Here is a 16130-nt window from a genome sequence, read left to right on the forward strand (position 1 = left end):
ATTATATCTGTCTGTAGGAGAGGAGTCTCTGAGCTCTGTGCTCGATTATATCTGTCTGTAGGAGAGGAGTCTCAGCTCTGTGCTTGATTATATCTCTCTGTAGGAGAGGAGTTTCTGTGCTCGATTATATCTGTCTGTAGGAGAGGAGTCTCTGAGCTCTGTGCTCGATTATATCTGTCTATAAGAGAAGAGTCTCTGAGCTCTGTGCTCGATTATATCTGTCTGTAGGAGAGGAGTCTCAGCTCTGTGCTTGATTATATCTCTCTGTAGGAGAGGAGTTTCTGTGCTCGATTATATCTGTCTGTAGGAGAGGAGTCTCTGAGCTCTGTGCTCGATTATATCTGTCTGTAAGAGAAGAGTCTCTGAGCTCTGTGCTCGATTATATCTGTCTGTTGAAGAGGAGTCTCTGAGCTCTGTGTTCGATTATATCTCTCTGTAGGAGAGGAGTCTCTGAGCTCTGTGCTCGATTATAACTCTGTAGGAGAGGAGTCTCTGAGCTCGATTATATCTGTCTGTAGGAGAAGAGTCTCTGAGCTCTGTGCTCGATTATATCTGTCTGTTGAAGAAGAATCTCTGGGCTCTGTGCTCGATTAGTCTGGTCTGGTATTCTGCCGCCAGTGCACGCGGGGTTGTGACTCGTTTGTGATTGTTTGCCTGCGCAGTTTAATATCAGTATCCCGTTGAATAGCAGTCTCTTTTCTGTTTATTGTTCGGGAAAATGGCGGATGCACAGGACGACAAGCTTTACAAAGCCGAGTATGCGAAAAGTGGACGCGCTTCGTGTAAGAAATGTAAAGAAAACATTGCGAAGGACTCGCTGAGGATGGCCATCATGGTGCAGGTAATGAACTGAAGCTAAAGCAGCATGAACAATGTGGTAGTGAGGAGGAAGTGTGTGTGTGTGTGTGTGTGTGTGTTGAAACTTACAATGAAAGCATATTATTCCGTGTTGTATTTGACATTTAATGTGCAGTAGTTGTGCAGTTTTCCCTCCTGCAGTGTTTTGTGTCTGAATGGCCTACTTAATCTCTGCATTCCTTTAGCTAGCTATCTTCATGGTGTGTGTGTGTGTGTGTATTATTCATGTTATTTGCAGTATAACTACCTACAAGATTAGTTCTGCAGCTGAGATTTGGTGCTTTTTCAGTTTGCAATGGAAATGTTCAAGAACATTATATTTTTCTCATGTAGCAGGGGTGCACAAACTTCTCTTCTTTCATTTTGCAGGCGAAAGCATTTCCATTGACCCACATTATGAGCCTGGTTTATTGAATACATTTATTTCGTACAGTATCTATACAGCGTCCCTTTTTAAAAGTTTCCCCGTCCAGGCCACACCCAATCAGCAGCTCCAGTGTGGGCGTGGCCAAGTATAATCAATCAGAGAGAGAGAGAGAGAGACAGTGTGAGGGAGATTGTGCGTGAGGGAGACTGAGGGGGATTGTGTGTAAGGGAGATTGAGGGTGAAATTACAAAAATCTCACACAGCAAAGTACAAAAATCCTGCTCCCGACATAATAATCTCTAGAACTAACACATTTATTCATATCTATGAAGATAATCCCGATTGCACGTGTATCATGTTAACAGCATTTTTGCCTTGTTTATTAAACTGATATGATTTCTACTTGTTTTTAAGTTATTTAAGAATTTAAACCGAGCTGCTTCATTTCAAGCAGTCGGTTAATTTGTTTTCGAACCGATCATGGAAAGAATAATGAAAATAAAAAAACCGTTGATGTGTCGTGAGTCTTTATTCATCAGTCTTACTGAACCGCTGACTGTTGGGCAAAACCTAATCAGAGATTTATTCCTAAATATCAACACGTGTACTGAATCTTAACCGTAAACGGTCCTTCATACATTAAAGAATACATTCACCTAGGGCTGCAACCAACCATTATTTTGATCTGTCGATTATTTCTTCTTCGATTAATCGATTCGCTGGGTTAAAAGGCCCGTTTTTATTTTTTCACATTCTGCCCGACGTTCTCCTTCAAACACTGTGCAAACTGAAGACCGTGAAAAATGTATGAAATGTTAGACACTGCGCAAAGGATTTTTAAAAAAAAAAAAATCAACATTATATTTTGAAAAAACAAACAGCTGACCGTCCACGAGCTTTAAAGCGGACGTTAAATCACTGTATTAGAATTACTAAAAGAGAAAAAGGAAAGCAGAAACGGAGTGTTACGTGGTAAGAGGCTGAATGTTGTGCAGTAACGCACACGTTCGCTCCTTTAAACTCAGTTACACGTCACTTTATTCTGACATTCATATACGCCGACGTGTTCGGACCGCGTCACGGTTACCGCGCGCATGAAACTCGACTACGACTGCTGTCGTTTATAAATATCACCAAACACAGCGTTACACCACACGTCTGATCAGAACGGATATTTTAGTCCGAGTTACCGCGCTTCCTGTCTGTCGCTGTAGGTCAGGTCTGCCTGGAAGAAGAGAGAGCGAGCTCTCAATGCGATCTCCCGGGTTAAATTTGAATCGCGCTCCGTTCGATCGAGGCGTACACGTGGACTCGCGCTCGTCCGGTGAAGTGTAACGGAGACTCGCTCGCTGTCGGGACGAGACTTTACGTGCAGCGGAAATACCGCTGTGAACGTCTAGCATTTACAGATGAGGATAGAGAAAGGTAGACGCGTCGTTTCCGCACCGAAGAAAACACGTCCGGAACACGTTAAACCGCACGCGCGACTGCCGCGGCGTCCGACACGACGAGCCACGTTAATACGCTCGATAGAAAACGTTCTCGCGTAACGGACGACCCCGATCCTGCTGAGTCTGTGACCTCCGCCGTTTCTCAGACGGGTTTTATTCAGAGATATAAACCTTTTCCTGCCGTTGTGAAGTGACGTCACCGATTGGGGGGAGGGGTATCTAGGAAACTCGCCGTAAGTTATTACATTACGTCCGCTACGATTATTTATTTATTTATTTATTTTCACCAGCGGTCAGGTTTCCAGCATCCTAAATACGACACCGGGCGACACATCAGAGCTTTTACGTGCGCTGTGATCTAATAAATTCGATTTGACCACCTCTGAGATGAGATGATGCTGAGATTAAACTAATTTAAGCTTTATCCTGTGACCTGAATCATCATCATCATCATCATCGTCGTCATTTTCACGTTGAGACTTTCTGACGCTTGTTCCTCCACAGTCGCCCATGTTTGATGGGAAAGTGCCGCACTGGCATCACTTCTCCTGCTTCTGGCTCCGCGCGGCCGCGCAGTCCACGTCCGACATCTCGGGCTTCACCGATCTCCGCTGGGAGGACCAGGAGAAAGTGAAGAAAGCCATCGAAAGCGGAGGGTCTGTCGGAGGTGAGCGCTTTGTTTTTCCTGAACCTACTGCTTGTAGTCGGTCGATCCTCACAGAACCGAATCACAAAATAAACCCAGAGATTAATACCAACGGCGATACGAATACTTCCGGGTCGGCGTGAGATCCAGCGTGCAGCTCCTCGTCAAGCTGCATCACATGTATTACTTTTATATATTATTTTTCAGTTATATGAATATTTATGCCATTACAGCAATAGTCTGGAAATATCTTGTACATAGTGATGTGATACAATAACTATTCATCAGAGGGGAAAAAAGAAAATGCACTCCTATATGGTCTCACCGCTAAACGAGTAACGCTCTCGTTTTGGGAACTTTTTCGAGAATTACCTCTGCGAAAGCTTTGTTTAAATTATTTATTTATTTATTTATTTTAAGCCTCCAGTAAAAGCATTGTCCGTAATGAAACGTAAATGATTTGTTTATTTTTTTTCCTCCGTATGTTGTAATGCCGTCTGTCCCGACAGGTAAAGCTGAGCGTAAAGGAGCAGGTAAAGGGGAGAAGTCTCTGAATGACTTCGCAGTGGAGTACGCGAAATCCAACCGGAGCACCTGCAAAGGCTGTGACCAGAAAATAGAAAAGGTACCAAACAAATGTGGGCTTTTTTTTTTATTATTATTATTATTTTTTTTTAGTCTGTATTACTGGCTAATATAATATAGGGGGGAAAAAATAAAGTCAGTGAAGAGTGTGATGATGTCGTAGTAATATAATGTTAGCGATTCCTTGCACGTTCATGGCACGTGCCGCTGCTGCAGAAACTGTGCGTGTCTCAAATGGCGCACTCGAGTATGTCGTACATCTCAAATTACAAAAGTACCACGGTCATCCATTCCAGTTTACAGTTGGTGCGGTAATGTCGTCGCTCGGTCCGTCGAGCCATTCAGAGAACGGTAAACCGTGGCGGTTTCCGGTGGCTCCGCCCCTTTCCGCTTTAATCTTGTCGGGTCTTGACGCTGTACCGCGTCTCAGCGAATTGCCCCGTGCTTCCTCCTGACTCGTATCGAGAGCACACGGAGTATGCCGCTTGAGCCGCCGATAAGGAATCGAATGCGCGCCGTGTTGCTGAGCGTGTTCCCCGCGTTCCTTAAATTCCAGGACCAGATCCGCGTTTCGAAGAAATCGGTGGACCCGGAGAAGCCTCAGCTGGGTCTGATCGACCGCTGGTACCACACGGGCTGCTTCGTGAGCCGGCGCGAGGAGCTGGCGTTCAAACCCGAGTACAGCGCGGCTCAGCTCAAAGGCTTCGCCGCTCTGCGTGCCGAGGACCAGGACGAGCTGAAGAAGAGACTCCCTACTGTCAAGACTGAGGGGTGAGTCACAAAAAAAACAGCCCTAATTACAGATTTCAGCTCTTTTAATCATGATGGTGTCGCATCGGCAACTAATCACCTACGGAGGGGTTGACGAGGAAGGCGTTAACGTTCTGGGGTTCAATTTGTGTTCGTCCACAAGGCAAAAAAAAAAAAAAAGGAACATGCATTTAAATATCGAGTAAGTGATTGATATTCGTTTACTGATATTCATATAAGTGTGCGATATTCATATAAGTGATTGATATTCGTATACTGATATTCATATAAGTGATTGATATTCGTATACTGATATTCATATAAGTGATTGATATTCATATAAGTGATTGATATTCATATACTGATATTCATATAAGTGATTGATATTCATATACTGATATTCATATAAGTGATTGATATTCATATACTGATATTCATATAAGTGATTGATATTCGTGTACTGATATTCATATGTTATAGATATTCGTATACTGATATTCATGTGAGTGATTGATATTCATATACTGATATTCATATAAGTGATTGATATTCATATAAGTGATTGATATTCGTATACTGATATTCGTATAAGTGATTGATATTCGTATACTGATATTCATATAAGTGATTGATATTCGTATACTGATATTCATGTAAGTGATTGATATTCGTATACTGATATTCATATAAGTGATTGATATTCGTATACTGATATTCATGTAAGTGATTGATATTCGTATACTGATATTCGTATAAGTGATTGATATTCGTATACTGATATTCATATAAGTGATTGATATTCGTATACTGATATTCGTATAAGTGATTGATATTCGTATACTGATATTCATATAAGTGATTGATATTCGTATACTGTTATTCATATAAGTGATTGATATTCGTATACTGTTATTCATATAAGTGATTGATATTCGTATACTGTTATTCATATAAGTGATTGATATTCGTATACTGATATTCATATAAGTGATTGATATTCGTATACTGATATTCATGTAAGTGATTGATATTCGTATGCTGTATGTAACACTGATGTCTTTTGCTTCCTCAATGCATCTTGGTGCTTCAGTCTCCCGCTTGTTTAATATTACGGGCTGTTATAATGTTTGTTACAAAATAAAAGTACCCAAAAGGCATCATAAAAATTCAAGCATCATATATTGTCATAATGTATGAATGAATACATTTTTGCAGAGAAACCGTATCTCTCGACTTTTTCCCCCGGTTGCCGTAATTATTTATAGTAGTATGCGCGTGCTGACAGAAACGTGTGAAAGCAAAAGCGGATGGCGTGACCGGTGTTGTGCCGCGGAGTTGCCGTATCCATCAGGTTTTTTTCCAGTTGAAAATAGTCACTATAAATAAACAGTCATAAACACTATTTTAAAAGGTGAGAGGCACACCGAGAGAACCTGTGTTCTGTTCCATACAGTCCGGGGTGTGTTATGATTATGATTTATATAAGTTATGATTTATTACTTTTTTTTTATGTCGCGTTCTTATTATAGTTATTATCTTTGCTATTATTGCATAGTTATAAAAAGTGGTGATATAGTAAAGGCCAGTTTTGTGTTGACCTAACAGCCTGCGCTTCACCTAATAGGCCTGTAGGTGGCACCTGGACTTCCACCGCTGGGATAGTTTCATCAGATTGTAAATCAACACAAGAGGCAGTACGTAAATGAGAGCAAACTGAACATCACGTCCCATTAACGCGATTTCCACAGACGTACGTTCGTCTGTCTGTTCGGACCGGAAAGAAAGATGCCTGTCGTCCTTTTCTTTTAGCTGTTTTACCTTTGTAAAACAATTGAACAGACCGTCTGTGTCGTTTTTAACCGATTCATGAATTAGACCGGGAAATTACCGCTCTGCTCCACGCTGTCCAATGAAATGTGAGCTTGTTCTGCCACAGGTTGGTGCATACATGACAAAACGTGCATCGGTTATGCGTTATGGAATATTTTTAATGATCTAATATGTAGCGTTTTAATTGAATTGTCAGTAGTAGTTGCGATTGTGATTTTTTTCCCTGCCATCGATCCACAGACGATCACTGAAAGAGCCATATGCGGCTTGCGAGTCATTGATTCCCCTGGTCTAGGTTGTTTTGGAGCACGAGCATCGTTTTTAAAACTTTGATCAAAAATGTATCGGCAGCACACGTAGACAGTGTCACTCGAAAGTGATGATTATAAGTATGAAATATTTTAAGCTGAAATATCTGAATTCCTTGTACAGAGATTTTGTTTATTTGTTTGTTTATTTAGAACGTTTGATTTACGCTCCTTTTGCGTGTTTCCTTTATTTTTATTTTTTCGTAGGGTCGTAACATGACTCGTCTTAGCAAGCTCGCTTGCCTGTCTTGACTAATGAAACGAACCGGATTCATTGATGCACGAAATGAAAAGTTAATCCAAACACAGGTCATGTAGGTGCACGCTTTAACCAAAACGTTTTGATATACCGTCACTGGACCACCAGAGCGTCTCGTATCTTTTGTAGCTCTGAGTGTTCAACACCGATTTTTATATATTGAGCTAGAAATGGTTTTATAGTGGATATTATATTTGGGGGGAAAAAGTACAAACAATATGCATGATTAGGAAACTAGACCTATGGTAACTCTTTATTAAAGCTTCAGTCAGTGATACAGTTGATCAAGAGGATGTTCAGTGCAGTCGTTATTTGCTAATTTAGATTACATGACAAAAGTGGCGAGATCAGGATTTGTGTACGGTCGCGATGCGTCCGTCGTCATGGTGATCCTGTCTTTCGCTGCCGCCTCCCCTGCAGCACAGGAAAATGCCTTTAAAGGCTTCCCTGAACGACTTCATCTTGTAGGCGTAGAGGAAAGGGTTGACGGCCGAGTTGGCGTGAGACAGGATGATGGCGGTGAGGAGGAGGGGCAGGGGCACGTAGCATTGAGGGCACAGCAGCAGGAAGCAGTTGATGATGTGCAGCGGGATCCAGCAGACGGTGAAGAGGAAGAGCACGAGGAAGAGCGACGTGGCCGTCTTCATCTCCTTCTTGATGTTGGTGGCTCCGTCGCTGTTGCCCTGGCCTCCGCGATCCGCCGCGATCCTGCGCATCTGCTGCTTGACCGTGAGGAAGATCTGCGCGTAGATCAGGAACATGACGACGAGCGGCGTCAGCACGCACGCGAAGAAGTTGAAGTACACCATGTAGGTCATCTCCACCACGTTGACGAAGAAGCAGAATTCGTCCCCGGGCGGAGTCTTGTGCCAGCCCATGAGCGGGACCAGGCCGATGAGGAAAGCCAGCACCCACGTGATCAGGATGATGAGCAGCGCGTTACGTGGCGTCATGGTGCTGTGGTAGCGAAAGGGCATGAAGATGGCCACGTAGCGCTCGACCGCCACCGCTAGCAAGCTGAAGATGGAGCTCTGAGTCAGCATGATGAGCACCGACAGCATGAACACGCACAAGTACAGGTTGTGGCGCGGGATGCCCAGATCGGTCATGATGGCGCAGGGGATAGCCAGCGCCCCCACGCACACGTCTGCCACCGCCAACGACACCAGGAAGTAATTAGTGACCGTGTGCAGCTTCCGATTAAACCCCACAGCGGCGCACACCAGCAGGTTGCCCACAGTGGACAGGAAGGCGATGACCAGCTCCGCCACCATGTAGGGCACGTTAATGGACGCCGCCGTTCCTGCGGGAGTCGTGGTTAAAGTCGTGAGAGTTGCGAGAGTAGTGAAAGTGGCGTTCGTCTGTGGGCGGGGCTGAGTGACAGCCGATGTAGTTGACGTCGTGGCATTAGTGAGGGTCACAAGGCTGTGGGTTTGATACGAGGTGACATTCAGGATGGTGGTGTTGAAGTAAAGCAGAGCCGGTGAGAGGGAGGTGTCGGTGACCGAGTCGTTCATTATGCGCTGTAAAGGAAATACAGAGCACACAGAGTTTATACGCCATAACACTCAGCCTTGCATCTGCCTACTGACGGTCAAAACAACGCGTTCAGCTGAGAAAGTAATGATCAAGATTTAACAGTTGTTATATAGTTAACATCGTTATAAAGATTTAACAGTTTGCAGTTGTTATTCAGTCCGTACGGGATTTTTTATGTATTTATTTTTTTGTGATGGTTGCGGCCAAAAACGCTCGATTTTGCTCCGGCCATTTAAAAAATTTGACATGCAACTTGCGTTTGAGTTTTTTGTGTTTTTTTTTTTTTTTTTTTTTTTTTTGATGTTTGTTGGTAAACGAGACCTTTTTAGCTGTACTCCTCTTTGACGCACGTGAATCGACGAGGGCTTCGGCTGAACGCCCGTCCTGATGACGTCCGGGCGTCTCGGCCCAGGTCTGCGGAAAATCTGCAGTAATTTGGAAAAATCGCAAGCTCCCGAGGACTCTGCGGAGTTTCCTTGATTTTTGTATTCATTTCTGCGATCGCAAAATCCTGGAGGGACCGACATCATTATTAATAATAATAATGATGATGATGATATAATAATAATAATAATAATAATATCATTATTATTATTATTATTATTATTATTATTATTATTATTATTATTCCAGTTTAATTATAAAAAGATGGTGTTAACTATTGAAACCTCAATTTTTTTGAATTTCAAAAAGAGAAATTATTTTTGAAAAAAAAAATAATAATCCAGGAAGTCCAGGATTTCACCATTTTACTATCAAAGAAAAGCTTTTACATTTCTTTATATATATATATATATATATATATATATGAGAGAGAGAGATACGTGTGTGTGTGTATATAGAGAGTGAGATAGATAGATTTTTATATATATATATATATATATATATATATATATATACACACACACACGAGAGGAATTTATTTATTATATATAAATATATATGTATATAATATATATATATATATATATAAATATATATATATATATACATATATATTTATATATAATAAATAAATTCCTCTCGTCTGTATGTATATATATATATATATAATGTAGAGAGACATACATGTGTGTATATATATATATATATATATATATATATACACACACACACAGAGAGAGAGAGATACATGTGTGTGTGTGTATATATATAGAGAGATATATATATATATATATATATATATATATATATATATATATATATATATATATATATATATATATATATATATAATATAAAAGTATGTATGTATGTGTGTGTGTATATATAGATACATAGATATATATATATAAAAATATGTATGTATGTGTATAATATACACACACCGATTTTAAGATCACTTGCTCCAGTGTGTTAGATGTACTTACGTGATTGCTGTTGCAGTGTCACAGAAACTTCCCCAGAAGAATCCTGCGTCACTGCACCATTTCTCTGCGCTGGTTAGAAAAGCAGGTCGTTGCTGTATCAGTTCTACACTCCATTACACTCAGAAATATCGTTTCTACGTCTCTGTCACCCTATCATCTCCGTCATCTTCATACCTGTGTGTGTGTGTGTGTGTGTGCGTGTGTGTTTACACGCAGTACTTTTAGGGGTTTATATACGACTTGCTGTTTCCTTTGTTTGTGTTGTGTTTTTTCCACCGAGGGGTCGTATGTGGTCCTCGGGTGCTCGCCTGTATATCCGTGGAGTCATTAGTGACCTGTCTAAGGGGTAATAAGAAGGGTAAGATGATGGAATGGGAAGTCCCATAGGTGGCGCCTCTATAGCAAGGTGATTTAATTAGTCGGTAACGTCCCTGAGAAAGCCCTCCCCGGGTCAGGAGAGCGTGATTAGACGTGACCGGTGAGCTACTAATGAGCTCCACTGATAAATGTGCGTGCTTGCGTCGCGTTGTTAAAGTTTTCAGCTTTAACGAAGCGTTATGGACCTGACATTTACAGTCAAAACCTCAAATATCAATTCTCCCAGAACGTATTTATTATCCGTGTATTGAACCATCTTTTTATATTTTCCTAAACCCCTGACGGTAGTGTCCAGACATGAGGAAAAATCTCAGTCTGTACACACGTTTTCTATCTCAGACGAGGGAAACAGCCCTGCGTTACGGACGGGACTAAAAAGGACACGGGTTTTTGGGCGACTCCGTAGGGATTTTGGGAAATAACATGCACAAACCGGCTCTCCATAGAACAGATTTATTTCGTTTTGATGTGATTTTCTTTTTCGCGTTCACGAGGGGAAAACCACGGTTACGGACGTGATGGCTCCGGAAGCGGCGCTTAACCTGACTGGAAAAGCATATCAAACGCTTTAAAAACTTTAACAGAGACCTCTAGTGGGGGTTTAAACCACCAAATTTTCACCTCGGAGACATCAGTATGGCAAGGCTACACAAATCGTCGACTTTAACACTGAAATCACAGCACCACGAGCGCTTACGGATTATTTAAGCCTGCGTTCACGGCGTCTCCCGTCTCCGTAACCCGGCCTGGGCTTTGAGAGCTGTAGACTCGCAGATTTATTTCTTTTTCTTTATCCCTGAATGATTCTCCTCTTGGAGCGGTTCGTCCCTACGTAACGTTACGTCAGTAAAAGAAGACGGCGGTGTTGTAATTTTATACCGTCAGTGAACGGAGGCGAGACCGATCAAACAGAGTTTACGGGAAAATGCGTGGAAATACTCGCGTCCTATTGGCCGACGGGTCTCAGTTCTGCCACACGCTAGCCCGCACAGTCCGTTAGCGTAAGAGGGGAAAACGGATACGGGTGACGATACGTCCTCACGTTCCCCCGGACATGTCCTCTTTATCGGACCGAAGAAGAAGAAGCGTCCGGCCGGGATTTCAACGTTGTTTCCAGTTTTTAGCTGCGTAATCTGCATGAACTATGAACTACTGCTGTATGTCGAGACGGAATTGTGCTTTATTTTTTAGGAAGAAGAAAGCCGACTCTGTTGATGGAGCTTCTAAGAAGCAGGAAGAGGAGAAAAAACAACTGGAGATCAGGCTGAAGGTCTGAACTTGAGATGAGAGTTGACGTTATAGTCACGCTCATTTATTTTGACGACTTTTATTTTATATATATTATATTATATTATATTATGATATGATATGATATAAGTTTTGTCTCGTGTGTATGTGTTCTGCCAGGACACATGGCCTATGCAGTACTGTGCAAAAGTCTTAGGCACCCTATTATTAATTAATTAATTAATTAATTTTGAGCACAAACTTTTGTCATAGATTTTTATTTTCTGACTGAAACATTTTAGGTTCCCAAGCATTCGTTTTCCAGCACAGAATTGAGTGCGACAAAAAATGTTGGTGTGTCCGTAAAGAAAGCAGAGGTATCGCTTGAGACGCTTTTCAGATAAAACGAACACGGTGAAGGCTGCTGGGATGCGCCGCAAAAATAAGAAGCGACAGTCGACGTCTTCAGAGGAACCGTGTCTGGTTCTACACCATGCTCAATAACACTCGCAGCTTATAAAACTGAACACATTGTACCCGAGACTTTTTTTTTTCTTTTTTTTTTAAATATATAAAGGAAAGGGTCGTCTCACCAAATACTGACTGTTTCATTTATTACTTTTTACTGCTCTTTTTAGTCGGGCCGGGCGATATGACAAAGATATCACATCACGATACTTGAGGACATTTCTACGATATACAGTGTGCATCAGGATGTATAATTTGGCTCATTTAACCAAAACCGTTAAACTGACTGACTGATACTTTTCTTTAATGCCTACAAAGATGATGAAGATTTTTATTTATTTATTTATTTATTTATTAAATTACGTCAAATCAACGGCATCTGTCCGGTACCGTTTAATTTGTAAAGATTAAAAATGTTAAAAATACATCACCATACGTCAACGATATGTCAGAAAAGTGTATCGTGTAATCATTTATCACGATATCGATTATATCGCCCAGCCCTACTTTATAGTTTTTGGGTTTTTTTTTTTTTTTTTTTTAAATGTAGAAATGTAGGAGCGTCTTGTTGTTTTTGAATGCTCCTTTGCTCTGTAGCATCTCTTTGCATGTGCTTTTTCTACAGCGCCGTATACGGAATGATGCCTTTAGAGTTTTCGTGACGTCTGTGTGGCTTCCTTTACTGTTTTTCGATTGATTACAGGAGCAGAGCCAGTTGATTTGGGGAATTAAAGACAAGCTGAAGAAATACTGTTCGGCCAATGACATGAAAGAGCTTCTGATCGCTAACGGCCAGGACGTTCCCTCAGGAGAATCTAACGTAAGATCTGGGGGGAGGGGGAAAAAAAACAAGTTGTTGTTTACCTGCATTTAAGTCATGGATAAATGAGGGGAAACTCCAGAGCTACAGGAGTCAGTCAGTGGTTGTGTGTTTTTTTTATATATATATATATATATATAAATAATGTGTGTGTGTGTGTATATGTACAGATAAATATACACCCCCACAGAAGAAAAGGGACATGAGAGAAAATCCGAAACGTTTATTAAAGAGATATGGAGTCACATTAATGCCATATATTTGGGAGTGTTTTATTCAGAGGCGTGCTCTCGGTGCTGGTTATGGTTATACACTTGCACGAGTGTGTAATAAGTGAGGTTTAAACCACTGCGCCGTGCTGTTCTAGGAAAATAATAAACGACTGGGTGGCGTGATGAAGCGTTGTTACTGTTACGTAAAAATTGGACTCTTTTTTGGATTTTTCATGTCTGGAAGTGTTTTATTTTTCCTGTTCCACAGCAGTTTTAAATAATGTGGAAATACTTTTTCTACCCTTTTTTTAGTTACATTTAATGTTGGGGGAAATAAGTCTACGAAACAAGTCACTTCCCGTTATCGTGTGCGTTATAGCAGATATAAACGGCTGTCCGTTCAAAGCTAGTCTTTCCCCCAAAAATTGATGATACTTAGAATTTCTAATTGAATCCTGACCAATCAGAATCGAGAATTCAGTCGCGCTGTGGTGTAAGGAGGACTATCAGATTAGCGGTTTTACTGAAAATAACTAATGAAGAATGGATTTAATCTGGTATGAGATGTTCTAGTATGGGGTTTAGTCGATGATGATGATGATGATTTGTGAACCGGTGCGATCTACAGATCCTCGACCGCCTGTCGGACTGCATGGCTTTCGGATCGTTGAAGCCCTGCGAGACGTGTCAGGGTCAGCTCGTGTTCAAGAGCGACGCCTACTACTGCACAGGAGACATCTCTGCCTGGACGAAGTGCGTGTTCAAGACGCAGACCCCCAGCCGGAAAGACTGGGTCACTCCCAAGGTCCGTTCCTGTCTGTAATGTCTAGATTTTAATGGCTTTGGGCAAAGTAAACGTGGTGTGCTAAACCAGATGAACATACGACGGGTATAAAGTCTACACACCCCTGGTAAAACGTCAGGTTTTTGTGAGGTGGAAAGGAAACGAAGGTTAAATCACGTCAGGACTTTACACTTACGACGTATAAAAAATTTTAAGTAAATTTTTTTTTTTTGTTAGGGGGAAAAAGTAAAGACGTTACTTACGTAACGTTAAAGACGTTGCGTAAGAAGTGTGCTCACGCTGTACATGCAGGTAAAGCTAAGTAATTCTTTGTTTGTTTGTTTGTTGTTTTAAAGGAGTTTCATGAAATTCCCTTCCTGAAGAAGTTTAAGTTTAAGCGTCAGGACCGCGTTTTCCCCAAAGAGCCTCCCGCTGCTCCTGCCGCTGCTCCTGCGTCGTCCGCGGCCGCTTCGGCTTCTGCCTCCGCTGCTTCCAGCACCTCCGGCTCCGGTTTTCCCACCGAGCTCCCTACAGAAGTGCCCACAGGTCAGAGTCTCCACCTGATTTATCCTCTCCCGTGGTTTTTTTGCATACTTAAAATCCGTTCAGAATTGTGTCCGGGTGACGTCAGACGGATTTCTTCCCCGGTGTAAATTCCTCTTATGCCTCTGTGGCTGTTCCTGAACGTTGTCTGGGTCTGTGCAGATAAGCCTCTGACCGGGCTGAAGGTGCTGGCTGTGGGGAAGCTGAGTAAGAACAAGGACGAGCTGAAGGCTGCAGTGGAGGAGCTGGGAGGAAAAATCACCAGCACTGTTAATAAAGCAACGTTCTGCCTCAGCTCCAGGAGTGAGTGATCGTATACGTGTGTGTGTGTGTGTGTGTGTGTGTGTGTGTGTGTGTGTGTGTGCACGAACGTGGGGAAGGTCAGCACACCCCTTAGTTCCGACTTAAACCGAGATTCCTGTCCTCTGTAAAGGGGTACGAGTGTGCGCGAAAGACTGCTCTCTCGCTATCCACGTTTCTCTTGTATTGCAGAGGAAGTCGAAAAGATGAGTAAGAAGATGGAGGAGGTGAGGGACGCCGGCGTGCGTGTCGTCGCCGAAGATTTCCTCACCGATATCAAGTCCTCGGGGAAGGCACTACGAGAGCTCATCTCCCTGCACGGCATCTCACCCTGGGGCGCCGAGGTCAAACTCGAGGCCCAGGCTTCGTCGGTGGCCGCGAAGTCCAGCAGAGCCTCCAAGAGCTCCGGGAGAAGCAAAGAGGACGAGGGTTCGTCTCTCTTCGCCGTAATGTTTAGAGTGTGGCTGAATTATCTTAAATACACACGTACAAAATGCGTTAAAACGCGCTAGATTACGAACGGATCTGTGATGTTCCAGTGCCGCAGATTCGTGTTCATATCAACTGACGCACGAACGGTGAAGACGATCCGTTTCTTTAGCGCCCCGGCACCGTTTAGATGTCGTTTTTAGATGTTTTCAGCTCACCGCGACCTTTTATGGCGTTTTGTGGGTGTGGCTAAATGTAAATTAGCTGTGCGGTGAACACGAGCAAAACCCCTGTCAGATCTTAGGTCCGTTCGGCAGCAGAATCGTTTACACACGACTTTATTAAACGATTGATAAACGAGGACTTTTGATTTGAAATATATAATTACAACATTTTAATTAAATCTAATTTTAAATGACACGAATTTAGACGGGGCCCTTTTTACCTACATCCAGTGAGGGTCCAGAAAAAAATGTGTGTTTCATCTGTAAATCTTATGATGATTTGAATAGCAGCTAAACAGTTATATATTGATTTGTTTATTTGTTTATTCGTTTATTTTTGATGATCGTTTGGTTTCTCAGGTGGCAGTAAGGCGAAGAAGATGAAGCTTACGGTTAAAGGTGGAGCAGCAGTTGATCCGGACTCAGGTTACACACACACACACACACTCTCTCTCTCTCTCTCTCTCTCTCTTTCTCTCTCTCTCTCTCTCTCTCTCCCCTAGTTTTCTTTACACTTCATTCTGTCCATTTCGTTTCTCATCTTCCCGTCTTGATGTATCTTGGTTTAAACGATGCGTTGTCGCTGCTGCTCAGGTCTGGAGGACTGCGCTCACGTGCTGGATCAGAACGGGAAGATCTACAGCGCTACACTGGGGCTGGTGGACATCGTCCGCGGAACAAACTCCTACTACAAACTCCAGCTTCTGGAGGACGACGTACAGAAACGGTGAGGGGACAGCACCTGGGTGTGCTTTGGCATCTGATCTGTCTGTGCGTTTTGT

The 16130-nt window shown here is 42.4% G+C and overlaps 2 protein-coding genes across 2 annotated transcripts in view; one reads left to right on the forward strand and one right to left on the reverse strand.

The window, feature by feature from the left end:
- The first annotated feature begins 589 nt into the window (after positions 1-589).
- Positions 590-16130, forward strand: part of parp1 (poly (ADP-ribose) polymerase 1) — a 24647-nt gene continuing 9106 nt past the window's right edge. The window contains exons 1-12 of the mRNA XM_053675667.1: positions 590-841; positions 3181-3343; positions 3832-3947; positions 4464-4678; positions 11533-11611; positions 12740-12856; positions 13697-13873; positions 14209-14398; positions 14558-14698; positions 14888-15124; positions 15709-15774; positions 15943-16075. Coding sequence (XP_053531642.1) covers positions 719-841; positions 3181-3343; positions 3832-3947; positions 4464-4678; positions 11533-11611; positions 12740-12856; positions 13697-13873; positions 14209-14398; positions 14558-14698; positions 14888-15124; positions 15709-15774; positions 15943-16075 — 1757 coding nt within the window. The 5' untranslated portion in view covers positions 590-718. The remainder of the gene's footprint in view (positions 842-3180; positions 3344-3831; positions 3948-4463; positions 4679-11532; positions 11612-12739; positions 12857-13696; positions 13874-14208; positions 14399-14557; positions 14699-14887; positions 15125-15708; positions 15775-15942; positions 16076-16130) is intronic.
- On the reverse strand, positions 7402-8978 carry LOC128629147 (adenosine receptor A2b). The gene has a single exon (XM_053675754.1). The coding sequence runs from the start codon at positions 8569-8571 to the stop codon at positions 7402-7404; it is 1170 nt and encodes a 389-aa protein (XP_053531729.1). The 5' UTR covers positions 8572-8978.

Source organism: Ictalurus punctatus, chromosome 25 (genome assembly GCF_001660625.3).
Source record: "Ictalurus punctatus breed USDA103 chromosome 25, Coco_2.0, whole genome shotgun sequence".
NCBI lineage: Eukaryota > Metazoa > Chordata > Actinopteri > Siluriformes > Ictaluridae > Ictalurus > Ictalurus punctatus.

What these genes read in the sequence shown, in the direction of transcription:
- LOC128629147 (XM_053675754.1), bottom strand. Translation starts at nt 8,571, where the DNA reads ATGAACGACTCGGTCACCGACACCTCCCTCTCACCGGCTCTGCTTTAC.